The sequence below is a fragment of the Gallinula chloropus genome, assembly GCF_964237585.1.
Source record: "Gallinula chloropus genome assembly, chromosome: 24".
Lineage (NCBI taxonomy): Eukaryota > Metazoa > Chordata > Aves > Gruiformes > Rallidae > Gallinula > Gallinula chloropus.
In genome coordinates this window covers 6904196-6931549 of record NC_140109.1, presented here as the reverse complement: position 1 = coordinate 6931549, position 27354 = coordinate 6904196, and the positions used below count along the sequence as shown (strand labels likewise).

The 27354-nt window shown below is 57.4% G+C and overlaps 1 protein-coding gene across 1 annotated transcript; it reads left to right on the top strand.

The window, feature by feature from the left end:
- Positions 1–1983: 1983 nt before the first annotated feature.
- Positions 1984–26716, top strand: SNX19 (sorting nexin 19; the record flags this gene model as incomplete). Its single annotated transcript, XM_084275017.1, has 10 exons — positions 1984–3519; positions 3932–4070; positions 5141–5241; positions 5392–5511; positions 5813–5943; positions 7084–7180; positions 7927–8092; positions 10118–10247; positions 25613–25797; positions 26625–26716. The coding sequence occupies 10 exons, from the start codon at positions 1984–1986 to the stop codon at positions 26714–26716; spliced, it is 2697 nt and encodes an 898-aa protein (XP_084131143.1).
- Between the last annotated feature and the right edge of the window lie 638 nt (positions 26717–27354).

Below are 27354 nucleotides of genomic sequence, written 5' to 3'. Positions count from 1 at the left end.
CATGCTGAGGGGGATTCGGGGGTCTTGGACCATGCCAAGAGGTATTTGGGGGTCTTAGGCCATGCCAAAAGGGATTTGGGGGTCTTGGGCCATGCCAAGAAGGATTCGGGGGTCTTAGGCCATGCCAAGAGGGATTTGGGGGTCTTGGGCCATGCTGAGGGGGATTCGGGGGTCTTGGGCCATGTCGAGAGGGATTCGGGGGTCTTGGGCCATGCTGAGGGGGATTCGGGGGTCTTGGGACATGCCAAGAAGGATTCAGGGGTCTTAGGCCATGCCAAGAGGGATTTGGGGGTCTTGGGCCATGTTGAGAGGGATTTGGGGGTCTTGGGCCATGCTGAGGGGGATTCGGGGGTCTTGGGCAACAGCAAGTTCCCGATGAACCATCAGGGTGCCCAGGCAGCCAGGAGGGCCCATCACACCCTGGGGTGCGTCCAGCCCGGCACAGCTGGTGCAGGGGGGGGGGATCCTCACCTCCAGTCCTGGGGCAGCTTTGGGCACCACGGGACAAGAGGGACACAGAACTATTGGAAAGTGTCCAGAGGAGACATGGAGGATGAGGAGGGTCTGGAGGGGAAGGCTCATGAGGAGAGGCTGAAGGCCCTGGGGTGGTTCAGCCTGGAGAAGAGGAGGCTGAGGGGAGAGCTCATGGGGGTCTGAGGCTTCCTGCTGAGGGGAGCAAAGGGTCCTCTCTCTGGGGACCAGGGATGGAAGCCGAGGGAACGGGGTGAAGGTTTAGGGTTAGGCTGGGTGCTGGGCAGAGGTTCTGTGCTGAGGGGGGGGTCAGGCGCTGGGATGGGGTCCCAGCCCCGGGCTGGGCTGAGGGCAAGAGGCGCCTGGACGGTGCCCTCAGCCCCGTGCTCTGACTTGGCTGGGGCTGTGTGGAGCCGGGAGTGAAGATCCTTCCTCAAACTTTATTCCCAGGCTGAAAAACTTCCCGGTTTGGGTTTTTTTTTGGGTTTTTTTGGGTTATTTTGGGGTGTTTTAGGTGGGGGCTTCATTACATCCCGCCGCCAGCCCTCCCGCCCGCAAGGGGGCGCTCGGCGGCGACAAACCGCGCTCCTCGGTGCGGGGGAGACCGGAAGTGGCTCCGGAAGCAGCGGTGGGCCCGGGGTTGTGCTGCCGCCGCGCTGGGCGGAGCGGCCGGGCCCGCGGGTGAGGCCGCTGCGCCGTTCAGGCCGGCCGGTTGCGGCATAGGGCGCCGCTCGGCTGGGCCTTGGTGAGTCCCCGTGAGGGGCCCGGTCGGTTGGGCTCCGGTGGGTCAGTAAAGGGGTCCGGTCTGGTGGGCTCGGCTGGGCCCCGGTGCCCGGTGGGGGGCCTGGGCGGCAGCGCTCGGTTAGGCTTCAGTTAGGCCTCAGTGCAGGATCTCTATCTAGTGGGCTCGGTGGGGCCCCGGTGCCCGGTGTGGGGCCCGGGTGTCAGGGCTCAGTTAGGCCCCAGTGCACGATCTGTATCTAGTGGGCTCGGTGGGGCCCCGGTGCCCGGTGCGGGGCCTGGGCGGCAGCGCCCAGTTAGGCCCCAGTTAGGCCTCAGAGCTCAGGAAAGGGTCTGTATCTAGTGGGCTCGGTTGGGCTCCGGTGCCTGCTGGGGGCCCAGGCGGTTGGGCTCAGTTAGGCCCCAGTGCACGGTCTGTATCTGGTGGGCTCGGCTGGGCCCAGGCGGCAGCTCTCAGTTAGGCCTCAGTTAGGCCTCAGTGCTCAGAGAAGGGTCTGTATCTAGTGGGCTCAGTGGGGCCCCGGTGCCCGGTGTGGGGCCCGGGTGTCAGGGCTCAGTTAGGCCTCAGTTAGTCCTCATAGCTCAGGAAAGGGTCTGTAACTAGTGGGCTCGGCTGGGCCCCGGTGCCCGGTGTGGGGCCTGGGCGGTTGGGCCCCGGCGGGGTCCCCGGCGGTTGAGCCAGGCCTTGCCACCCTGCCTGGCTGCTTGTGCCGTGGTGGCCGTTGAGGCAGCAGCCCCAGGGTGTCTCTCCTCACCCTTCCCTCCCCCACCATGCCAGCCCAGGGGCTGTCGGGCGTCCAGCGTGCCCTGGTGGTGCTGGTGGCCACGCTGTGCTGGCTGCTGGCCCTTCAGCTGCTGCTCGACCTGCGGGTGCTGGGGCTGCTCTGCGGGGTGCTGGCCGTGCTGGGGGGCTGGATGGGCCCTCAGGTGCTCAGCTCCTCTGGGCACAGGCTGCGGCTGGAGCGCTTTGTGGGCTCCCTGCGGCCTCTGCCTCGCTGCCCAGCCCCTGAGGGGCGTCTGGAGAGGGAGATCACCAGCACCATCCACAAAGTGGTGAGGGACTTCGTTGCTTCCTGGTACCGCACGGTCAGCAGCGAGCCAGCCTTTGAGGCTGAGGTGGAGAAGGCCATGCAGGGCCTGGCTGCTGAGCTGAGGCGGCGGATGGGCCGAGTAGACCGCCAAGCCCTGGCCCACCGCCTCCTCCTCCTCTGTGGCCATCACTTGCAGAGCTACTTGCAGGCTCGGGAGGTTTTGAAGGGTGACCCAGTGGGTGGCCAAAGCCTGTGGTGGGAGTACAGTCGACTGGCAGGGCCTCATCCTGCTCTCCGAAGCCCAGCAGCTGAGGTGGCCTATGCCAGGGCTGCTGTGGAGATGCTGCTGCAGGTGCTGGTGCCACAACCCCACCTGGAAACCCGGACAGGACGCTTTGTGGTGGTAGAACTGGTCACCTGCAATGTGCTGCTGCCTGCCATCAGGAAGATGGCTGATCCTGACTGGATCAACCTGCTGCTTGTTGGGGCTTTCTCCAAAAAGACCTGGGGAGAGGAGCCACCCTCTGCACCCCCGGTGCCAGATTTCATACCCTTTATGGTGCAGCCAGACTCCAGCCCTCCAGGGCTGCCCCCTTCCCTGAGGACCTCAGAGGTGCTTGGGAGAGAGGCAAGGGCTGCTGGTGAAGAGGGAGAGGGAAAGGACCTGGTGAGTGGGCCTTGCCACACAGAGGAGCCTTTCCTCTGCCCACAAACCTTGGGCTCCCTCTTCCCCTGTGAGGGTTTGGAGCTGGAGTCCCCTGTGCCTGATGTGAGCCAGGACACGGATCCACCAGCACCCATGGGAGAGTTCCTTGATGAACCCCCCCAGGACACCTCTGTTGTGTTGGAGGGACCAGGCACTTTGGAGGACAGTGTGGGGGACCTGGAGGAGAGCATCAGCTCTGGCTCAGATGCTGGGCTCCTCCCCACCTCTCCTTTGGTGCTGAGCTCCTGCCCTGACATCCACATCGACCCAGCAGTCGAGAAGGAAGAGGAAATCCCAGCTGCCTCCAAGAAACCCTCCTCACAGAGACCCTCCAGCTTGGGCAAAGATCTGGGGGCAGCAGAGGGTCCACCACAAAGCCCCCCAGAGCTGGGGTCAACTCTTCCCCTCCTCTCCTCCTCCCCAATGGCTTCAGTCAGCACGTTCAGCTTTGAGCCCCTCAGCAGCCCCGAGGGGCCGGTGCTCATCCAGAACCTGCGGATAACTGGGACCATCACAGCCCGGGAGCACAGCGGCACCGGCTTCCACCCCTACACCCTCTACACTGTGAAGGTAAAGGTCACCCACCCTGCCAGGGGCTGGTGTTTGGGCACAAGGCTGTGTGCTCTGTGTGTCTGTGGCTTGCCTGCCAGCAAGTTTTGTCTGGCACTGAGAGGTGGGGTGGATATTAGGCATGGTGTTTGCCCTGGAGCTGTTCAGGTGTGGGATAAGGGGGTTCCCCTTCTTGGCTGAAGGTTGTGTGGGGCTGGTTGAGTCTTGGTTTGATGCAGCTTTCACCATTCCCTTTGTTGTAAGGGATTGGTTTGCTGTGCAGCCCCCCTGTTCCTCAGGGAGCTTCAGTCTGAGGAACTGCTGGATGTGACAGTTCCAGGCACCGTGGGGGCCAACAGACACCAGAGCCACATTCAGGACTGTTTTTGGGGGGGTGTCTGTGAGGTTTATTGACTCTTGCCTTCCTCCTCAGTATGAGACAGCCCTGGAGGGTGAGAGCACAGGCAGCCTTCAGCAGGTGGCTTATCACACCGTGAACCGCCGGTACCGGGAGTTCCTCAACCTCCAGACCAGGCTGGAGGAGAAACCGGAGCTCCGCAAGTTCCTCAAAAGTCAGTGGGACACCCTTCACCCCCTCCCCCTGCTCCACACTCCTCTGCTCTCAGAGTATCCTCCCCTGTGCAGCTCTGAGGGGCTGGGCTCTTCCTCATGCCCCATCCATCCTCTGTTGCTCTGTGCCAGGCATGCTGGAGGAGGGATGGGGTTTGTTTTGGCAGCAGGTTGCAGTGTGGTCAGAAGGGGCTGGTTTCCTCTTCAGGCTGCAGCACTCAGTTCTGTAGCTTCACAGCTCTGCAGTGAATGGGAGCACTGGTGTCTGTGTGGGAGAGAGACCTGTGTCTGTTCAATAGAGGGTTTAGTTTAAGAAAGGAAACAGTGTTTCTCCTAATGCTGCTCATGGGTAAAGCTTCCTTGAACTTAGCGTGTTGCCACATAGAACTCCAGACTGGGCTGGGTTGGGAGGGACCCCAAGGGTCACAGAGCTCCAACCCTCCTGCCACAGGCAGGGACACCAACCTCCAGGCCACAGGCACCAGAAATAGTTTGGTGTTCCCTAGCTTATAGGCAGAAACACCTGTGGAAGGTCACAGGGCAAATGAAAAAGCCCTGACAAGCTCCATCATAGAATTATAGAACCTTAGAATGGTCTGGATTGGAAGGGACCCCAAGGGTCACAGAGCTCCAACCCCCTGCCACAGGCAGGGACACCAACCTCCAGGCCTGGAGCTACACAAGGTTGCCCAGGGTCCCATCCAACCTGTCCTTGGACACCCCCAGGGATGGGGCACCCATTTTGGGTTCTGATGTATCTGAGGGTTTGGCTGGAAAACTGCTTTGCTAAACAATTTTGGGCTCTCTGGGTGATCTGGAGTCCTTGTGCTGAGCTGGTGTCCTTGTATCACCAGTGCCTTTAATGTGAGAAGTGGTGACAGCAGCAGAATGCAGGGTTCCCCAGGGATTTAAACCCTGATTCAGCCACCCTGGTTTGAAGGGGGGGGATTATTTTGGGCTGCTGCCAGGCAGTGTGTGGTGGTAGCTTTAACCAGGAGAGCATTTCCTACAACGTTTCAGTTTTCCCCTGTGTTCTCTTGCAGCTTGCTGACTGGATTTGTTTCCTCTGTAGATATCAAAGGCCCAAAGAAACTCTTCCCTGACCTCCCCTTTGGAAACATGGACAGTGATAAAGTAGAAGCCAGGAAAAGCCTGCTGGAATCCTTCCTGAAGGTGAGATGTTTGCTGGGGTGCTTCTGTGAGCCAGAAAGCAGTGCTCTGCTGGGGAAAGCTCTGTGTTGACAGGCACTGGAGCACATCAGATCAATTCCACCAAACTGGGAGGCTGACCCAAGGGACCCAAAGCTCCCTGTTTCCCTGCAGCAACTGTGTGTGGTGCCTGAGGTTGCCAACAGTGAGGAGGTGCAGGAGTTCCTGGCCCTCAACACCGACGCCAGGATCGCCTTTGTCAAGAAGCCCTTCGTTGTCTCCAGGATAGACAAGGTAGGAAAGCAGGAAACTGGGGGATCTGAGCCACTTGCAACCTCACCTAGATGTGCCTCTTGGGCTTCAGAGTCCCACCTATCTCCCTACTGCAGTAGCAGCTAAAGAGCTTGAATGCTTTCTGAGTGTAGCTGGGCTCAGCTTGCTCAGAAAGCTGTAAAGCTTGGGTGACTCCAAGCCCTGCTCCCAGAGCCTGGGGTTTATCATGGGAAATAGAGAGCAGGCAAGTCTGCAGACTCTTGCTTCATGTTCTGGGAGCAGGAGTTCATTCAGTGATGGCTGGTGCTGGTGGCTCTTGCAGATCGTTGTCAATGCCATCGTGGACACCTTGAAGACAGCGTTCCCCAGGTCTGAGCCCCAGAGCCCAACAGAGGATCTTAGTGAGTCTGAAGTGGATGGGAAATCTCAGCCAGATGGGAAGAAGGCAAACAAGTAAGAGCTCCTTCAGCTTCCCCTGGGCTCTCTGCAGAATGTGGGCTTCATACACAAGCTGACCCCATCATGGGGAAGCACTGACTCAGGGCTTTATGTCTTGCTGTCGTGCTCTGGCTGACTTCTTTCACATGCTGAGTGAGGGTCTGTGGGTTCCTCTTTGGGTAAAGGATTTTCTAAGAACACCAGGTTTCTTCCTGAGGGAGCTGCAAGATGGTAGCATTTACCAGCAAGGACATCAGTGCTCCTGGATAATCACTTCCTAACCTTAAACGTGGGCATGGCATGAATATACATGGTGAGTTCAACCAAAACACAGCTACAACTTGTCTACCTAAAGGTCTCCTGGGTGTTTAATGTGGTGGCAATCCACCTTGCCAGGCAAACCCTTGAGCATTAGTTTAGGAGTAGTGTTTGAGGTCATCACACATAGGTTGCTCACCAAGTGTTTGGTGTTTCTGGCAGTGATGAGCCCCATCGTGCTCATCAGTCATTCTTCTGCAGAAAGAGAGAAGGTTTCTGCACAAGTATGGCTTGTTTTTTGGGGGAGGAATGATGTTTTGCTAGAAAAAGCTGCTTTGGACAAAAAGGCACACTAAAAAAGTCCAAGTTTTGAAGCATCTTGGCTGCAAAGGACATTCCTTAATGACAAACAGGTGATCTGACAACATGTCCCACAGTCCCAAGTGCCCTTTTGCATCCTCCTTCCCGTGGGTGAGTGTTTATCACTGGATTTCACAACCCTGCTGAGTGTGTCTCATGGGGGAGGCTCTTCTGAATGCTGCTTCCTGGGCTGCTGCAGCACTCACTGAACACAAATACCTGCAGCTGTGTGTGAGCTTCTATCCCACATACCCGCTGAGGGAGGGGTGTGTGGATGTGGTGGGTGTTGGAAAGCCTTGCCTAGGCCCTTTGATGCCTTTCTTGCATGGTTTTACAGCCACTTCTTCCTTATCCTGGGGGAGGATGTGGGGGTTTTTGAGCCACTTTAGGTCTAATCAGGTTCTGTAGCGTGGGCAGGGTGAGGACTGGACAGAAATAGCTGGTCAGGTGCTTGGCTGAGGCTGGGGAACTCATCACATGCAGTTTATAGAGAAAACCCTGACTGTGCTGTGTCTGTGCTGTGTCTCTTCTCTCTAGGTCCAGGCTGAGGTTCTCATCCAGTAAAATAGCTCAGGTGCTGAGTGTGAGTGAAGCTCAGGACAGGATTGTCTATGCCATCAGGGAGGGCAGTGCTGTAAGTTCAGACCCCTCTTGCCATCCTTCCCTGATCAGAGAACCACACACTGGGCTGGGTTGGAAGGGACCCCAAGGATCACAGAGCTCCAACCCCCTGCCACAGGCAGGGACACCAACCTCCAGGCCTGGAGCTACACAAGGCTGCCCAGGGCCCCAGCCAACCTGGCCTTGAACACCCCCAGGGATGGGGCACCCACCCCTCTCTGGGCAGCCCCTTCCAGCCCCTCACCACTCTCTCTGCAAAGAACTTCCCCCTAATCTCTCCTCTCCCCCTTCCCTCCTCCAGCTTCACTCCAGCCCCCTTGTCCTGCCAGTCTCTGCCCTTGAACAAGCTGATTCCCCTCCTGTTCCTCTGCTCCCTTCAGGGACTGGGAGGCTGCAATGAGGTCCCCCCACAGCCTTCTCTTCTCCAGGCTGAGCCAGCCCAGCTCCCTCAGCCTCTCTCCGTAGGGGAGCTGCTCCAGCCCTCTGATCCCCTCTGTGGCTCCTCTGACCCCTCCCAATCTTCACCCTGTTTGGGTGCTGGCTGGGAATAACCCCCCTGCACAAGGGTTGTGGCTGCAGCAGCCTGTTCCCACGTGCCAGCTCTTGGCAGAAGGGCAATATGCAGCCCTGGTTGTGCTGTTGGGTAGAGCAGGGTGTAAAGCAGGTGGTGGGAGGCTGGTTGGGCAGTGGAGACCCTGTTTCCCCCCTTCAGCTCTGGCTGTGTGCTGCTGGGGTACTAATGCCCTGGTGCTTTTCTAGGTCCCTGGCTCCCTGTCACTGGCTGCTATGGAGTCCTTCATCCAGAAGCAGGAGAAGCTGCTGGAGGCAATCCCCAGCAAAGCTCCTGAAGGTGAAGGAGGCAGAGAAGCCAAGGAACACTCTGCACAGGAGGATACAGACAAGCTGGGGGCACATCCAGACTCTGGTGAGCTCTTCCCCTCTGATAGCTCTTCAGCATGTGTCTCTGAAGGACTGCAGGAGCTCTGGCATCTTCAGGCTCAGCTTCAAAATCCCTCCAATAAGGGAAAACAAACTGGGTGTTGCCAGTTCTGTAAGGTGATGGCTCTGGTCTTTGCAATTGGAAGCAAACTGGGTCTTGGCTCAGTTGTGTCACTGTAGATCTTGACCTTCTTGTACTTGTGCAGAAAGAAGCTGCTTAAACTGCCAGTGTTGTAAACCAGAGCTCACAGAACCTGGAAGGCAGCTGGGTTATGGCTTCCTGGTAGCCTCAGGTTAGCCTCAGCACCTCTGTGTGCTGTAGAAGGACCTTCTGAGGTTTGGTTGTGTTTGGGAACAGCAAATAAGTCACCCCAGTTCCAGGAATGACCTTCCCTCTGTGATCAGAGAGCCCTCTCCTGAAGCACAGGGCTGCTGCAGCATCTCAGAGTGGTTACAAGATCCTCCTGAAAGCCAGCAAAAACATGTTCTCCAGTCTCCCTGGAAGAGCTGAGCTCTGCCAGCTGGATCTTTCCAAGGGTTTCACTCCAGTGCTTCAAGTCTGGCAGGCTCTGAGACACCACGTGCTTGTGACAGGATGGGTCTGGTATTCCAAACCCCAGCCTGTGCTACCAGCTTTGCCTGTAGCCTTTGAACACAGGCCTGGGGTTGCTTTTGGGGCTGCTGGGGAGCAGGGCTGGAGTTGGAGCCTGGTGCTGTGCACAGAGCATGAGAGGCATGCCCTGCTGAGTTAATGAACCTTTAAGGAGAGGTAATGTAGATGATGTCAGTGCCTGCCAGCCTCTGATGCCACAGGGCTGAGACAGGGCAGGCTGCTCTGGCAGGGGAAGGAGCACTGGGGGAGCAACCAGCTAACAAGGCAGCCAGTGTCCATATCTCTTCACTGGGTGACCTCTGGGAAGAGGTTGGCCAGCAGCTCTTTGAGGAAGAGGGTTTGGATGTTACAGGGATAAGCAGCTCCCTGAGGATGCTCATTGTGTGTGTGTGTGGGGGGGTTCTGGTGAAGGTAACCAGCCTGCCCCAGTTACCACAGAGGGAAGTCAAGCTTCAGAGGGCAAAGCAAGTGAGGAGGAGCTTGTGTGTGGCCCAGAGTGAGAGGTGGTGAGTGCAGTGTCCTGGCTTTGCCAACAACATGGCCTGGAGTTAATTAATTAGTCCAGCTCATCTGCAGCAGGGATAGAGGGGAGGAGAGGTGATGGGGTCCAGAATCCCTCTCCTCTATCTCCAGTAGTAAACTGTGTGTCTGCAGGGCTGAAAGATCAGGCACCAGGGAGGGGCAGAGAAGAGAAAGGGCTGCACAGTAGTGCTGGCTTAGTGCTTGTACCCCAAACCATCCTGAGGCATCTCTAAGCCTGTCCTGTGTGACACCTACAGTGAGAGAGTAGCTTGTGTTCACACTGTAGGCTTTGACAGCCTCCTGAGGATCTGAGAGAGCTCTTGCTGTCCCAAATCAGTGTCACTGCCACATGTGTGGGCATGTGTGTGGTGCTCCTGCTTTATTTTGCTGCGTCTGCTTTATCCAGATGTGGTTTTCTCCAGATGTGGCTCATCCATCTGCCTGCTGAGGCCTGGAGCTGCCACACGATGGCAGCCTGCGGACGCTGGCTGGAGCCTTTTGCCTGTGAAACTGGAGGGGAAGAGGAGGAGACTGGTCCTCAGCAATGTCCCTTTCTCCTGCCTACAGCTGCTGCCTTCTTCCCCACCTGTGCTGAGCACTCTGCTGTCCCTGAGCTTGGTGAACTGGGGCTTAATCCTTCAGCTGAACTGGGTGCTGTGGTGTGTCTCTTGGTAGGGAGGCCAGGGCTCCTTGGGTGTGTGAGTGAGTGATTAGGGCAGGAGCCTGGTGGAACAGGCTCCCCAAGTTGGCTGTGCTGCACCAGGTCAGTCAAGCAGGTTGTTGGGGAGAAGAGGTACTTCCAGATGATGTTTTCCAGCAGGTTTGTTTAGGTGCTGAGTTGGCTTCTTTATCTGACATCCCCCTCCCTTGTGTCAGACTCTGAGACAGCTCTGGCTGATCTGGCCCTGGATGTGCTTCGTCTGCTGCTGATGGATCACTGGAGCTGGTTGTGCACAGAGAACATCCAGAAGGTCTGTCACCTGCTCTTTGGGACTCTGATTCAAAGGTAAGTCCTCCCTGGGCACCCTCACACCTCTGCTTTGGGAGTCAGTCTGAAACACAGCTCGTGCCTGAACGCAGCCAGGGGCTGGAGAGATGTTGTCACACACACAGAGAGGGGACCTCTGGCAGATCTGCACTAGGAGTTGTGTTCCCCAGCAGCAGCAATGTAACTGTCAGGCAGCCTCCTGCCCTTCAACAGCAGGGGAAAAGGAAGGATCCAGCCCTGGGAGCAGGAGGCTTCTTGCCTCATGCAAGGGCAAGAGTGCCCACTCCTTGGTTCTCCAGGCAGAGGCTGGCCTCCTGGTCTCACTGCCCAGGGGCTCAGCTTGTTCTTTCTACCAAAGGAGACTAAAAAGGCCCAGAAATGGTGACTTGTCAAGTAATGCTTTAGCTTAGGATGGGATTGGTTGGGCTTGATGATCTTCAAAGGTCTTTTGCAACCTTGTGATTCTGTGAAGAACTTCTTCCCAGTGAGGGTGAGGGAGCCCTGGGACAGGCTGCCCAGGGGGTGTGGAGTCTCCTTCTCTGGAGAGATTCCAGCCCTGTGTGCCCTGTCCTAGGGACCCTGCTTTGGCAGGGGGTTGGATCCCATGAGCTCTGGAGGTCCCTTCCCACCCCTACAGCTCTGTGACTCAGTGAATGGTGTGGCCTCCCAGGGCCTTTGCTCTTGCTGATGCCCCTCTCTCTAGGACAGCAGCGCCTGTGCCTTGGGCAGCAACCCCTTTAGGTGGGTTAGGGCAGCACTTCCCTTCCAGCTGGTGTGGTCTCTGTGTAAAGTGCTGGGCCAAAACACACAAGCAGAGAGTGTTTAGTTCCTGTGTAGGTGGTGACTGTCCCTAGCTGAGCAAAAGGAATTCCTTCCCAGAGGGACTCTGAGCCCTGGAGTGGTGCTGCTCCCACTCCCCTGCTCTGTCCTCTCTCCCAGGCATTCAGAGCTGCTCTTGGCCATCGCTCCCAGCCTGTTACCTTGGGTGGGAGGAGGTGGGTGTTGCTCCTGTTTCTCCAAACTGGGCTCTGCTCTCTAGGGGAACGAGCTGGAACCCAATCCTGGTGTGTAAGCACAGAGGTATGAGGCCTTGGTGCACATCATCACCCCCTAAATTAGCTGCGTCCCGCTCGCGCCGGGACCCGCCGGCACCCACACGTGCCCATCGGTATTTTCCACTAGAGAGGGATCACACAGCCCAGCCCAGCCCAGCTCTGCAAGGTGGAAACACTCCACAGGCTGTGCTAGAAGAGCAGCCTGAGTGAGGGGGAACGTGGGAAGCCACGTGTGCTGCAGCCTGGGGGTGATGTTGGGACATCCCACAGCTCCTCTGTGTCAGGATGGGGGACAGGATACAGCTTCCAGACTGACCCTGGCTCCCTGGGGAAACCCACGTGTTGCTGCTGACTCTGCTCTTGTTCTGGGACAGTGTGGGTGGTGGTGCTTTTCTATTTTAGTATTTGGCAACTTGATTATTGCTGGGCCAGCCCTGGCACAGCTGTGGGGCTGGGGTTCTGCCTGCCACCTGTACAGGGAGAGAAAACACCAGGAAGCTGTTCTGGGAGCACACACTAGTCAAGGCATCGTGGCTCCCACCTCTGAGAACAGCCATGTACCCTGTCTCTGACCATTGCTAGGCACAAAATCTGAGCAGGAATCATCACTGTGTGAGATAAGGTCCTTCTCTGTTCCTGTCAGTGGCTGGGTTAGGTGGTGGGTGGTGGGGTGAGGTGTCCTAGCAGTGGGTTGGGTGTTAGGAACGGGGTTGCTGCTGGATACTCCTCTGCCAGTTTGTGTTTTAGTGAGGAGAATGCTGTTCCTGCAGCCTTCTCACAGCTGCCTTGGGCATGGCTACTGCTCTGCAGTGTGTGGGCCTCACCTCAGAGCAGAAGAATCAACAGGAAAACACCAAGGACAAGGTCCAGTGTCTCTGGGGATCCAGCCCCCCTCTGATCCAGCCCCCCTCTGATCCAGTCCCCCTCTGATCCAGTCCCCCTCCCCTTTGTCTCCTCTCAGCTTCTTAAAAGGGCAGAGACTGGCAGGACAAGGGGGCTGGAGTGAAGCTGGAGGAGGGAAGGGGGAGAGGAAAGATTAGGGGGAAGTTCTTTGCAGAGAGAGTGGTGAGGGGCTGGAAGGGGCTGCCCAGAGAGGGGGTGGGTGCCCCATCCCTGGGGGTGTTCAAGGCCAGGTTGGCTGGGGCCCTGGGCAACCTTGTGTAGCTCCAGGCCTGGAGGTTGGTGTCCCTGCCTGTGGCAGGGGGGTTGGAGCTGTGTGATCCTTGGGGTCCCTTCCAACCCAGACCAGTCTGTGGTTCTATGATTTGGGGACTTGACCCTTTGGGCTGGCAGTGCCCACAGCATGCAGCATCTCCTTGGGTGACATCAAAGCAGCCACAGTGCTGCTGCTAAAGACCTCCCTGCCCTTCTCCCTTTGCCATTCTCTGCATGGAGCATCCCCCAACACTCCTCTCCACCCTCTTCTCTGTAGCTGCAGGAGCTGGAGCCAGGCATTATCTGTTTCCCCTCCTGTCAGCTTGATGGCAGAGGGGAGAGGAAGGCTGTATGACCTAAAAAGGTATTGTTAAGTAAAAGAGAGGCCTCCTGTGCAAGCCCACAGCCCTGAGGCCCTCATCCCATTATGTAACAGGGAGTGATCCCTTTTTTGGAGCCGAAAGGAGAGGGGGAGGGGGCTGGGAGGCTTTGCAGAGAGCAGGGCTGAGCCCGTGGCTGAGGATTGCTTCCAGCATGCTGAGTCCCTGCCTGTAAACAAAGCCTCTGCCCTGCTCTGGCTCTGCACCCCTCCTCTGTCCCACTCTTGCTTCCCTCCCACAGGCTGGAAACACACGTCTCCTCTTTCCTGGGCAGGCTGCAGCAGGGACTTGTTAGCAGAGGGGTGTATGTGGGGCTGTTCTGGGCTCTGGTGGGGTTTGGCACTCCAGGAAGCATTTGGAGTATCTGTGTGCTTTTTAGAGCCCTGTGAGTCAAAGTGGGGTTAAAAATAGACAGCAAGCTGGTGAGCCACACCATGGCTGTGACCCTGTGCCCTGCCCTCCCTCTGGCCCCAGTCAGGGGTCTGGCCCTGCCCTGAAGAGCTGGGGACAGCCACTGGTACCAGCTTGCTGTGCCCTCCAGCTGCTGCCAGGACTCTCCAGGCCCACATCTCCTTCCCCTTCTGGAGGAGAGTCCCAGCAGAGTTCCAGGATCCTAAGGATGGCCCTTGGAGGATGTTTAGCTGTAGGTCCAGGTTCTGTGTCCTTTTCCTGGCTGTTTCCTGTGTGTCACAACAGAAACCTGTGGCACTGGGAACTGCTGAGTGGAGGGGGAGTGTCTGGGCACAGCCTGGCTGTCTGCACTGGTACCCTGAGCACAGAGTCTGTGTGTGTGTGTGTGTCAGGCAGTGTGTGGACCTACACAGGCAGCTTGGATGGTGTTATGTTCATAGGATCACAGAATCCCAGCCTGGGCTGGGTTGGGAGGGACCCCAAGGGTCACAGAGCTCCAACCCCCCTGCCACAGGCAGGGACACCAACCTCCAGGCCTGGAGCTACACAAGGTTGCCCAGGGCCCCAGCCAACCTGGCCTTGAACACCCCCAGGGATGGGGCACCCACCCCCTCTCTGGGCAGCCCCTTCCAGCCCCTCACCACTCTCTCTGCAAAGAACTTCCCCCTAATCTCTCCTCTCACCCTTCCCTCCTCCAGCTTCACTCCAGCCCCCTTGTCCTGCCAGTCTCTGCCCTTGAACAAGCTGATTCCCCTCCTGTTCCTCTGCTCCCTTCAGGGACTGGGAGGCTGCAATGAGGTCCCCCCACAGCCTTCTCTTCTCCAGGCTGAGCCAGCCCAGCCTCCATCAAGCACCAGTTAAATAGGAAGCATCCCTGCCTTACCCTCTTGGCTTGATGTTTGCTTTGGGTCTGCTCCTCCAGGCATCGCCCCCCATCCCCTTAATGCCTTGGCAGAGCAGCCAGATTTGGGGAGGTGATATTGTGGCCTGTGGGGGAGATGTGGATGGGGAGCCAGGGGTACATTGAGACCCGATTCCAAACAACTCTTGGGCTTTTGAGATGAGTTTCTTGCAAGTTCTTCCAGCTCTGCTTCCCTCTGGGAGTCTGGCTTAGCTTTGGATTGCTCCAGTCTGTGCCTGAGCTGAGAGCTTTGGGCTGTGGTCTTGGGGGGAACCCAGCTCTTGGGTGCTGCAGTGAGGGATGACAGGCCCTGGGGTGGGAGCAGAGGGGAGAAGGGGCAGTTTGCCTCTGTGTGGGGCAGGTTTGGGGTATGGATGCTCAGATGGGGAGGCTGTAGCAGCAAAGGCTTGTCTTGGATTTGAGGTGCTTGATCTTGACAAGCATTGCTGGGGGTCAGGAGCTGGGCAAAGCCAGAGGTGCAGTAGTCTTCATCCTCTCAGCAGCAGTTCTGGAGCATCTGAATTCATGTCCCAGCCCAGACTTTTGGCCAGAGGCTCAGCCCATGAGGGTAAAGAGTTTGGTTGGGTTCCATTCTCAAGTGTAAATGGCTGGGTAGAGCTCTGCTTGCCTGGGGAATCAGTCTGGGTAAGGTATGGAGGGAGCTGATGCCACCCACACTGCAGGGTGGGTGCAGGGAGGATGTGCTTGGTGGGACCAGTACTGCAGCTGGTGCTTGTGGTAGTCCCTTGTCCTTTCCAGTGCTGTCCTGCATCCTCACTGGACCTCTTGCAAGGCCTAGGGGGGAGCAGGATGTATCTCCTTGGCCCCCAAAGCCATCCCAAGCTGGGGTTCTTCCAGCACTCCTGACTCCTGTGGTGTCCAAAGGGTGCTGCAGCTCACCCCTCCTTCTGCAGGGATGTGGTGCAGGATGGGTTTGGGGGGCTGCTGCTGGGGGTTTGGGGGGGCTACTGCTGGGGGTTTGGGGGGGCTGCTGCTGGGGGGTTTGGGGGGCTACTGCTGGGGAATTTGAGTGGGATGCTGCTGGGGGGTTTGGGGGGGCTGCTGCTGGGGGGTTTGGGGGGGCTGCTGTTGGGGGGTTTGGGGGGGCTGCTGTTGGGGGTTTGAGGGGGCTGCTGTTGGGGGGTTTGGGGGGGCTGCTGTTGGGGGGTTTGGGGGGGCTGCTGCTGGGGGTTTGAGGGGGCTGCTGCTGGGGGGTTTGGGGGGGCTGCTGCTGGGGGGTTTGAGGGGGCTGCTGCTGGGGGTTTGAGGGGGCTGCTGCTGGGGGGTTTGGGGGGGCTGCTGCTGGGCATTACCCTGTCCATAGCCCCAGGCTGCCCTTGCCTTCTTGCTGCCACCTTGGCATCAGGGCTGTGTGCCAGAGCCCCTCAATGTTGGGCACTTGTGCAGCTGCTGGTGGAGTCGGGGAGCTCCCAGCTTGAGGGACCTGCTTGTGGGGTGGGGTTTTGTCCTGTTCTTTCTCTTCTTTCCTTCCTTGATGTCTGTGCCAGCACAACTGGCAATAACAAAGACTCTTGGCAGCCTCCTTGATCTTCTTGACTTGAAAGTGCCACCACAGCACCTATAGTGTTGCCTGACCCTCTTCACTGTCCCTGAGTAAACCTGCTCACTGGGGTGGCCAAGTGATTGTGCCCAGCCCTGGCTGGAGCCCTGAGGTGCTGAGCCAAACCTCCCCTGGGTGCTGGATCGTGCTGGGTGCCAGCACAGAGCTGGGCTGCAGGGGTTATCCTGGGGAAGGACGTGGCTGGGGAGACTCCCTGTTTCCTCCCTTAAAGCTGAGGGTTGGCTCATGCTTTCTGGGTGCCTGGAGGAGAAGGGAGGAAGCTTTAATCTAAAGCTGTTCCCAGTGTGGGTGCTCCCACTGTGCTTTGGTTTTGTAGGTGACACCTCACTGCTCTGGCCTTGGGCAGCAGCTCGGGGTTTTGCTGGTGGAACCCAGCTGCCAATTCCACAGTGCAGCTAAATCTGTTTGCTGTGGGGACTTCTTACCTGGGGGACTTGATTTGGGAGTGTTTAGAAAGGACCTTTGCTGTCCTGCATTATCATAGAATCACAGAATCCCAGACTGGTCTGGGTTGGAAGGGACCCCAAGGGTCACAGAGCTCCAACCCCCTGCCACAGGCAGGGACACCAACCTGCAGGCCTGGAGCTACACAAGGGTGCCCAGGGCCCCAGCCAACCTGGCCTGGAACACCCCCAGGGATGGGGCACCCACCCCCTCTCTGGGCAGCCCCTTCCAGCCCCTCACCACTCTCTCTGCAAAAAACTTCCCCCTAATCTCTCCTCTCCCCCTTCCCTCCTCCAGCTTCACTCCAGCCCCCTTGTCCTGCCAGTCTCTGCCCTTGAACAAGCTGATTCCCCTCCTGTTCCTCTGCTCCCTTCAGGGACTGGGGGGCTGCAGTGAGGTCCCCCCACAGCCTTCTCTTCTCCAGGCTGAGCCAGCCCAGCTCCCTCAGCCTCTCTCCGTAGGGGAGCTGCTCCAGCCCTCTGATCCCCTCCGGGGCTCCTCTGACCCCTCTCCACCAGTCCCACATCTTTCTTGTCCTGGGGCCCCAGCTCTGGACACAGGACTCCAGCTGGGGCCTCAGAGGGCAGAGCAGAGAGGGACAATCCCCTCCCTGTCCCTGCTGCCACCCCTCTGCTGATGGAGCCCAGGATCCCATCGCCCTTCCCAGCTGCCAGAGCCACTGCTGGCTCAGGGGAAGCTCCTCACCCACCCTGACACCCAGGTCCTTCTCAGCAGGGCTGCTCTCCAGGAGCTCTTCTCCCAGGCTGTATCTATGGCTGGGATTCCTCCAGCCCAAGTGCAACACCTGACACTTGGCAGTGTTGAACCTCATCAGGTTCACCCAGACCCACCTTTCCAGCCTGTCAGGATCCCTCTGGATGGCTCCTGTCCTTCTGCTCTGTCACCCACACCACTCAGCTTGGTGTCATCCCCAAACCTGCTGCGGGTGCAGCGAGGGGCCGCGCTGGCAGACCCAGCTCCAGGGCAAGCAAAGGCTCTGGCCATCCCATAGAGGTGCAGGTGTGTACCCCAGCCTAAAAACCTGCCATGGCTTTATATCCAACCCAAACCTGGTGGCATCTTCCTCTCCTCCTCTCCACGTTTGGCTGCTGGCATTGGGGCAGCAGGCAGCCAGCAGCAGGCCTGGGCTGTGTCAGCAGCAGCAGCGATCGGCGGGGCCGTGCCTGGATGTCAAGTAAATAAGAATCCACTTGGAAAGGGGCCTGGATTCAGCTGTCTCCAAACACCTGGCAATTTTGGATCCAGCTTGGAATATCTGGCCCAAAAAGTTGGATTTCTTCTTCTAGAAGGAGTGTTCTTCCCCCAAAACCAGGCGCTGGAGTGAAGCAAGCGCTCCCTGCTCTGATAACAGTTGCAACATGATTTTAACTGCATCCCTCTCTCTTATCCTGTTTGGACTCTGGTTTAGCAATCAGGTACTTGCCAGCTTTCCCTCTCCCCCACCCCCAGATTTGAAAATAATGAACAAAACCCTGGCAGCTTCCTACTTCAAATAGAAGAGGCAAAGAAGGGAAGGGCTGAGGGGTAAAAATCTCTCCTTGTTGGTTTGAGTTTCCCCTGGGTTGTGAAGGGTTAATGGTGGGGTTTATTTTTTTAATGTATTTTGATTCTGAAGTGGGCTAATGAAGCAATCTGCTCTGAGCAGGACCTGGCTGAGGCAGCCCTGCCTCTCCCTGGGGCACTGCTGAGAGCTTAATTGGCTCAATAAATACTTGATGAAGATGTTATCCAAAGCAAAACCCAGATGCTTTGTTAAAAAAAGAAATCAAGGGGGTTTGGGGATGGCTTCTTTTAATCACCTTCCCCTCCTACCCCCACCCCACCTTTGCTGAACCCCAGGGCATTGCAGGGAGGTAGAACTTGAGGAGAGCAAAACCCACAGCAAAGCAGCTCGATTCATTCCCTGGGGACCAGGCTGGGAGGTGGGTGTGGGGGGAAAGGAGATGGGAGAGATGGAGCCCTTTTGTGTTCCCAGCATTTCTTTTTGCTGCAGGTGTGTTTTGGGGGGAGCAGGACCCTGAATCTGAACTCTGAGGGGTGTTGCCATGATTGCAGGCAGAGGGGATGGTCTGTTTTCCCTCTCTCTCTGTCCCACAGTAAAATACCCTCTGGTGCCACTTCTCACAGGGCTCCTCTGGTTCCACAGCTCATCCCATCAGCAGAGGGGTGGCAGCAGGGCCAGGGAGGGGATTGTCCCTCTCTGCTCTGCCCTGGGGAGGCCCCAGCTGGAGTCCTGTGTCCAGAGCTGGGGCCCCAGGACAAGAAAGATGTGAGACTGGTGGAGAGGGGTCAGAGGAGCCCCGGAGGGGATCAGAGGGCTGGAGCAGCTCCCCTACGGAGAGAGGCTGAGGGAGCTGGGCTGGCTCAGCCTGGAGAAGAGAAGGCTGTGGGGGGACCTCATTGCAGCCTCCCAGTCCCTGAAGGGAGCAGAGGAACAGGAGGGGAATCAGCTTGTTCAAGGGCAGAGACTGGCAGGACAAGGGGGCTGGAGTGAAGCTGGAGGAGGGAAGGGGGAGAGGAGAGATTAGGGGGAAGTTCTTTGCAGAGAGAGTGGTGAGGGGCTGGAAGGGGCTGCCCAGAGAGGGGGTGGGTGCCCCATCCCTGGGGGTGTTCAAGGCCAGGTTGGCTGGGGCCCTGGGCACCCTTGTGTAGCTCCAGGCCTGGAGGTTGGTGTCCCTGCCTGTGGCAGGGGGGTTGGAGCTCTGTGACCCTTGGGGTCCCTCCCAGACCAGGCTGGGATTCTGTGATCTCACAGGGCTCCTCCTGGGTGAAACAGGTACCAGCAAACCCCCAATCCCCCCACCCTACACTAGCAAGGTCCTGGAGTGGGTTAAGCCTCACCAAGGCCCACTGGGGTGCAAACACTCCTCCCAGCTCCCCTCTGGCTTGACTAGTTTGGGTGCAGCTGCCCTGGGAGCTGCACTGGGGAGGCAGGAGCCTGGCAGGACTCTCTGTTGGAGGGGCAGGCACTTGGCCACGGGGTTGTGGCCTCTCTGCTCAAACACTTCACTCCCCTGTGCTCACCAGGGGTACAGGATGTATTGTTCACACCATCTACACCAGTAAAGCTTTTACAGGGCAGCAGGAGAGGAACATTTCCAGTAAGAAGGACAGTTTACTCATTTTTTTTTTGCCTTCATGTCTTTGGCCAGGAGTTTAAAAGGACTCAGGATGCTTCATATTCTTTGATTTATAGAGGACTCTCTATTTTTTCCCTCCCTTCCCTGCTTCCTTCCCCTGTGAAGGGTTTACCCACAGCCTGGGTTTGCTTTGAAGGTGTTTGAACTTGAGCCTGCCAGGAATCAGCTGCACGTGTTGCTGCTGGCAGCTCTGCAGGGACAGGGGGAACCAGGGGCTGGAGGAGCAGGTGGTAACAGCAGAGCCTGGGAGGGGGGTGAGAGCTCTCCAGTTGTGGTTTTTCCATCCTTCTGACTGTGCCCACTGCAGCTGTTCCTTCAGTTTTACAAGCTTTGCTCAGAAATGTTTTACAGTCCAAGCACTGAAATGTTGCTCTTGCTGAGCCTTTGAGCTAAGGATATTCTTGTGGTTGGAGGCACGATTTGGGGAGGAATTTGGGGGACAAGCACTGCTCTGGTGATTGAAGTACCAGCAGTTCTTGATTTTCAAAGCCCAAAGCTTGGGTCCCTTGTGTGTTTCCAGATGTTGCTTTTTTTTTTTTCCTTCAGTTCTTTTCTCTACCTTGATCTCATGAGCCATTCTTTGAGCTTCTGGTTAGCCAGGATGTGTTCACTGACTTCAAGGAAACCCAGGCCTTGTTCTGGGGTGCAAAGTCATAAATCCTGAGCTGGACTCTGACTGTTATGCCCAGCTTATATTTATAGTGCTATCTGTATTTATACAGCTAAAGCAGACTAGTAGAGGCTTCCTCATAGAATCCCAGACTGGTCTGGGTTGGGAGGGACCCCAAGGGTCACAGAGCTCCAACCCCCCTGCCACAGGCAGGGACACCAACCTCCAGGCCTGGAGCTACACAAGGGTGCCCAGGGCCCCAGCCAACCTGGCCTGGAACACCCCCAGGGATGGGGCACCCACCCCCTCTCTGGGCAGCCCCTTCCAGCCCCTCACCACTCTCTCTGCAAAGAACTTCCCCCTAATCTCTCCTCTCCCCCTTCCCTCCTTCAGCTTCACTCCAGCCCCCTTGTCCTGCCAGTCTCTGCCCTTGAACAAGCTGATTCCCCTCCTGTTCCTCTGCTCCCTTCAGGGACTGGGGGGCTGCAATGAGGTCCCCCCACAGCCTTCTCTTCTCCAGGCTGAGCCAGCCCAGCTCCCTCAGCCTCTCTCCGGAGGGGAGCTGCTCCAGCCCTCTGATCCCCTCCGGGGCTCCTCTGACCCCTCTCCACCAGTCCCACATCTTCCTTGTCCTGGGGCCCCAGCTCTGGACACAGGACTCCAGCTGGGGAGGGCAGAGCAGAGAGGGACAATCCCCTCCCTGTCCCTGCTGCCACCCCTCTGCTGATGGAGCCCAGGATCCCATCGCCCTTCCCAGCTGCCAGAGCCACTGCTGGCTCAGGGGAAGCTCCTCATCCCTGAGCAGGTTTCACCTGTTTCTGACTCCTGGTCTGTCTTCCTCATAGGCTGCTCCATCTTAGGATGCCTTATTCCTTCCAGGTGCCAGGGGAGTGCCTAGGTAGGTACCCTCCAGGCCTTGTTTTTCATTCCCAGGGCATTCCTGTCTTGATGGATCCCTTCAGCTGACCTTGGAGTTCCAGCTTAAGCCCTGGCATTAAATCAGCTCTTTTTTAGCAGCCAGTTCATTCCTCCATCAGCAGCTATTTCAAACACAGGCCCCTTACAGCATGGGCAAGTTATGCACCTCCAGACTAACATCCAGGACTCCTTAGCCTTTGCAGTCTGGCTCATTATGTTGAGCCTCATTGAAGCATTTGAACATCTGAGCCCAGGAGGTCATTTTCTATCTATTTCTGGGCTCAGCTGAAGTGTAAGGAGATGGGTCAGTGATGGGTTGGTTTCTCTTTCTTTCTTATTAAGGCTATTTCTTCATGAAATAGCAGAATGGAAATAGTAACTACTCAGCCACCTCCCCCCCCAAAAAAATGGTCTATTTGTGTTTCTTGCTGGATTTATTTCTACCTGGAAGCAGGAGTGTGTGTGCTGTTGATGTGGCACATGGATCTCAAATGTTGAATCCTTTAATAGCACCCAAAAAGCATCTGTGATCAGCTGGTGAAGGTCAGCTTGGACCAGCACATATTTGGAGTTCCCCTGTGAGAAATGAGACCTGTGAACCCTGATCCTGGTGCAGCAACTCTGCTGGAGGGAAAGGTCAGTTTGCCAGAGAGATCTGGGTTTGACATGGGTAGGATGAGCTTGGTGTGACCCCCCTCCCTGAGCTGTGACTCCAGCTGGGAGAGCTGAGGGGTTACTTGCTCCTCTCCCTGGCTTTTCTCACAGAGCTGCAGCAGGTGTCAGTGCAGGTGGGACAAAGCAGGCAGAGCTGTTCTCACACCCTGCCTGTTTGCTTCCTGAAGTGGAAACCCTGAGCTACCAGATGAGAGGGGGAAGAAAAACCCCCATCAGTGGTGTTCAGCAGCTGTGGGAACTGAGCCCCATGAGTGCTGGCACAATGGCAGTGCCTGTGTGTGGGATCAGGGGTATAGGAGTCAGGTTGAGGCCCCACTGCCTGGTTCTGGTGCTTTTATGGAAGTGAATTGAGTGCTGGGTCCAGTTCTGGGCTCCTCAGCATCAGAAGGACATGGAGGTCCTGGAGCGTGTCCAGAGAAGGGCAACCAGGCTGGGGAAGGGGCTGGAGGGCAAATCCTCTGAGGAGCGGCTGAGGGAGCTGGGGGTGTTGAGCCTGGAGAAGAGGAGGCTGAGGGGAGCCCTTCTCCCCACCTCCCCTGCCCTGCCAGGAGGGTGCAGAGAGGTGGGCGCTGGTCTCTTCAGCCAGGGGCCAGGAGCTGGGACAAGGGGCAATGGGCTCAAGCTGCGCCAGGGCAGGGTCAGAGCAGCTGTGAGGAGAGAATTCTTCCCTGGCAGAGTTGTCAGGGCCTGGCCCAGGCTGCCCAGGGAGGGGGCTGAGTCCCTGCCCCTGGGTGTGTTTAACAGAGGGGAGATGAGGTGCTCAGGGAGCTGGTTTAGCACAGGACAGGCATGGTCCCCAAGCCTCTGTGCTCCTGTTGCTTGTCAGGTGTTTTCTCAGTTAGGAAAACAGGTTGTATAAGAAAAGAGGTTAATGCCAAACTGCATCCATGGGAGCTCTTGTCCCTAGAGGAGCTGCAGTTCTGCACTTTAATTTGGTTGGGAATGGCTGGAGGGTTTAACCTAACCCAGGGTGTTAAACTCTGCTGATGGCTGGAGATAAAAACCCTTTTAAGCATTTCCATTTTGGAGCAGGGCTTTCTCCCAGGTGCTGTGACACTTTTGTCCTCTAAGACAGGTAGAAGGCAGGCTTTGCATCACTGGCACTCCCTTGTAGCAACAGCAGAAGGGGGGGTCTCTGGTGAGGCTGAGTGAGGCCAGAGCTGGGCCAGGCCCTGACAACTCTGCCAGGGAAGAATTCTCTCCTCACAGCTGCTCTGACCCTGCCCTGGCGCAGCTTGAGCCCATTGCCCCTTGTCCCAGCTCCTGGCCCCTGGCTGGAGAGACCAGCGCCCACCTCTCTGCACCCTCCTGGCAGGGCAGGGGAGGTGGGGAGAAGGGCTCCCCTCAGCCTCCTCTTCTCCAGGCTCAACACCCCCAGCTCCCTCAGCCGCTCCTCAGAGGATTTGCCCTCCAGCCCCTTCCCCAGCCTGGTTGCCCTTCTCTGGACACGCTCCAGGACCTCCATGTCCTTCTGGGGCTTAGGAGCCCAGAACTGGACCCAGCACTCCAGCTGCAGCCTCCCCAGTGCCCAGCACAGGGGCACAATCCCCTCCCTGGGCCTGCTGGCCACGCTGGGGCTGACACAAGCCAGGATGCCCTTGGCCTTCCTGGCCCCCCGGGCACACTGCTGGCTCGTGTTCAGTCGCAGTCACCCAACACCCCCAGGTCCTTCTCTGCCTGACAGCTCTCCAGCCAGTGTCCCCCCAGCCTGGAGCTGCTGGGGGTTGTTCTGTCCCACGTGCAGGGCTCTGGTGAACCTCACCCCGTTGCTCTCAGCCCTTGCCCTGCAGTGGAACAGGCCTTAACTGCTGCACCACACTGGTTCTCAGGTTCTTAATGCTCTTTCCCTTGGCAGCTGATGTTCCTCCTTCAGGACCTGCAGCCCCTCCCCTGGCTTTGTGCTGAGGATGGGCACAGGGTGCTGCAGCCCATTGCTGCCCTTCCCCTGCCCCCAGCTCCCTTTAGGTGTTGCTGTTCCCGACTCCCCACTCTGGGTGGCGTGGGGAGAAGGGGGGAAAGGCACCCTTGGCCCAGCTGCCTCTCTGGAGAAGAATGCAGACAGTCTGGCAGAGTGCAGGTTAAATAAAGTTTGCCTTGGCAGGGCCCAGGCTCTTGGATGTTGTGTGAGCTGCCGGGGCGGAGTGGTGACGGAATTGCAAGCACGAGCACCAGCTGCCAAGAGGAACGGGTCTCCTGGCCCTGCTTCCCAGCTCTTCCCTTCTGGGACTCTGGAAGGACTGGGGGAATCACAACCCTTCTCCCTACCCCAGCCCCGTGCTCATGTTCCCTTCTTCCTTCCAGAGCCTCCCAACCATGAGGATGGTGGTGGCATTAGGCTTGGTGAGGATGGTGGTGGCATCAGGCTTGATGAGGATGGTGGTGGCATCAGGCTTGATGAGGATGGCGGTGGCATCAGGCTTGGTGAGGGTGGTGGCATCAGGCTTGATGAGGATGGTGGTGGCATCAGGCTTGGTGAGGATGGTGGTGGCATCAGGCTTGGTGAGGATGGTGGTGGCATCAGGCTTGGTGAGACTTGTGTTGGCATCAGGCTTGGTGAGGCTGGTGGCATCAGGCTTGGTGAGGCTGGTGGCATCAGGCTTGGTGAGGATGGTGGCATCAGGCAGTGCTGCCCTACTGAGTCCTGGTCTGGCTAAATTGATGGGGACCTTCCTGTTGGCCTCTGGGGCAACAGATTCATCCACTGGCCTCTCCTCATTCTGGTGGGGGGTGAGATTTTAGGCTGTGCTGAGGAGTTTTGACTGCTGGCTGTGGATCTTGCTTTTACATGAGGAAGTGATTTCATGTCTGGGAGAAGAAGGTCTGTGTGATTGATGTAGAAACTTGCCCTGGCCAGTGCTTGGGTGGTGTGGACACATCTCCCCACCCTCCACCACACAGGCTTCAGATGCTTCTGAGCCCTTAGGTGGAGCAGCATTCCCATGGCCTCAGGATTTGCAGGTTGTTACTGTATAAAGGGCCAGCAAGGAGGGCTGAGCAGCACTTCTCCTGGCAGGTATCTAACTTGGCTTTGAATACATGGGCAGTGTGGGGTTTTGGATGCCAAGGTGATGATTTCATTGCCTGCCACTGGTGGATGGGGCAGGGATGGAGGGCAGGGGAGCAGGGGGATGAGAGGAGCCTGGAGCAGCAGGATAGGATATCCATGCCTTCCTGTCCTGGGAGTGGGTGTTTTGGTCTCCAGCTGAGACACCCTTTGGCTCTCTGGTAGCACAGGGACTGATGAGAGGAGCAGTAGTGGCTGGAACATGTTCCTGTCCTCCCAGTCAGTCGTGGGGATTGTTTTAGTGTTAAAACACAGGTTTGGGTGGTTCTTCCAGCTCTGGGGCAGCTTGTGCTTGGCCAGGCCTTGGGAGCTGATGGCCAGTTGTATCCCTATGGAGAGAGGCTGAGGGAGCTGGGCTGGCTCAGCCTGGAGAAGAGAAGGCTGTGGGGGGACCTCATTGCAGCCTCCCAGTCCCTGAAGGGAGCAGAGGAACAGGAGGGGAATCAGCTTGTTCAAGGGCAGAGACTGGCAGGACAAGGGGGCTGGAGTGAAGCTGGAGGAGGGAAGGGGGAGAGGAGAGATTAGGGGGAAGTTCTTTGCAGAGAGAGTGGTGAGGGGCTGGAAGGGGCTGCCCAGAGAGGGGGTGGGTGCCCCATCCCTGGGGGTGTTCAAGGCCAGGTTGGCTGGGGCCCTGGGCAACCTTGTGTAGCTCCAGGCCTGGAGGTTGGTGTCCCTGCCTGTGGCAGGGGGTTGGAGCTCTGTGACCCTTGGGGTCCCTTCCAACCCAGACCACTCTGGGATTCTGTGATTCTATGATGGAGCTTGTCAGGGCTTTTTCATTTACCCTGTGACCTTCCACAGGTGTTTCTGCCTGTAAGCTGGGGAACACTGACCCATTTCTGGTGTCTGTGGGACCTCAGCTGATCAGTACCTGTGACAATGTCCAAGGTAGAGACTTGGAAACTATGTGTTAACTTACCCCACAAACTGGTTTTCCTCTCCAGGGCCACTGGTGAGCAGAAAGCTCCAGAGTTGGTACAGAGCCTGACTTTTCTTGACCTTTCTCTGCCTCCCTGTGCCCCCACAGATGGCTGGAAGTCCAGGTGGTTAACCTGACCTGCACCCAGCGTTGGGTCCAGTACCTCCAGTTACTACAGGAGTCCATCTGGCCTGGAGGAGTCCTACCAGCAGTGCCTAAACCAGCCAGGACAGAGGAACAGAAGAAAGCAGCAGCAGAGCAAGCTCTTCAGAGCCTGATGGGGATCTTGCCCAGTAAGTGTGCCCTAGAGAGGTCAGCTTGCCTTCAGCAAGGAGCACTGGGGCATACTGGGGACCCCTCCTGTGCACCGGCACCTCCAGACACGCGGTTCAGCGTGGAGATGGAATGTGCTTGTGCCAAGGCCCTGGGAAATGTTCCTGACCTTTAAGGTTTAACTGGTTTCCTGCAAGCAATCCCCCCCTTCCTCCCTCCCTTCCCCAGTTTCCCAGTGCTAGATGGTCTGGGCAGGCACTGGGGGAGCAGCACAGCTCAGGGAGAGAAAGGACACGTGTCTGAGGGGACCGGCTGCGTGCGCCGCGCGCGGTGCCACTGCTGCTGTCCCCACTGAGCCACCTCAGGCAAGGGAGGGCTCAGGGAAGCCAGTGCCATGCTGCACTCCTGCCTGCTCCAAAAGGGCTCCCCTTGTCTTGTGGCCAAAGCTTTGACTTCCTGCTCTAAAGAGTGGCTTTTCCACTGGACCAGAATCCCAGCTGTGCTGGATTCTCCCCTCTTGAAGTTTTGACATGGGGACCTTTGACATTGGAGCAGCTGCTGCCTCATCCATGGGAGTGCAGTCTGAACTTTCAGCTCCTTGCTGCAGAGTAAGAGGCCCTTCCTGCCCTTTGGGGGTGAAATCCTGCCCCTGGTGTCTGCCTTTCCAGGCTGGAATGCTTTCCTGGCATTCAATCCTGTTTCTTTCATGGTAATGATGCCCACGAGATGTTTTGGGCTCAAAACACCATCCCAAACTTGATTTAGTATCCACCAGCAGAAGATGGACCCTGTTCTACCACCATGGAGACCTGTGGTTGCTAAAGCCTTGTCTCTGATGTTTGGACAGATGTCATCCAGGAAATCCTTGGAGCCACCAAATGTAGGATGAGCTGGAATCTGGTCCTGGAGTCTTTGGGGCAGCCTGTGATAAACAGGTAGGTGGACTGGAGTCTCTTTAATCTGAAGTCTTTGGTTATGAGACCTGTTAAGCTGCTCTCAGGGCTTTGCTGGGAGATTTGTCAGCTCCTTGGCCCAGAACACACCTGGCTGACTGTCCTGGGGCACCTGCCTGGCTTGTGAGGAAGGTGTGTGTCTGGGACCTTGGTGTGGCTGGGGATTATAGAGCCAGCCTTGTTAATTCTGCTGTTGGGCCTGCTTAGGTTGTGCACTTCAGGGGACTGACAGAAGGAATAAGACCAAATCCTGGTTTAGTTTGTTGTTTTTAGAGGAGATTAAGCAGCTGCTTGTATGTGTAGACAGTGCTTTTCTGCAGAGCCATCACTGTGTGCTTGGAAACCACAGAGAAAGCAGGTGCCACCTCATCCCAGGAGATGCATTTGTGTCTTCTGTGCTGCTCAGCAGCTTTGAACACCCTCTGTGTGTGTGGGGGGGGAAATACCTGAGCTGTCCCTTAACACATATCCTTCTAGGGGTGGCAGCAGGGACAGGGAGGGGATTGTCCCTCTCTGCTCTGCCCTGGGGAGGCCCCAGCTGGAGTCCTGTGTCCAGAGCTGGGGCCCCAGGACAAGGAAGATGTGGGACTGGTGGAGAGGGGTCAGAGGAGCCCCGGAGGGGAT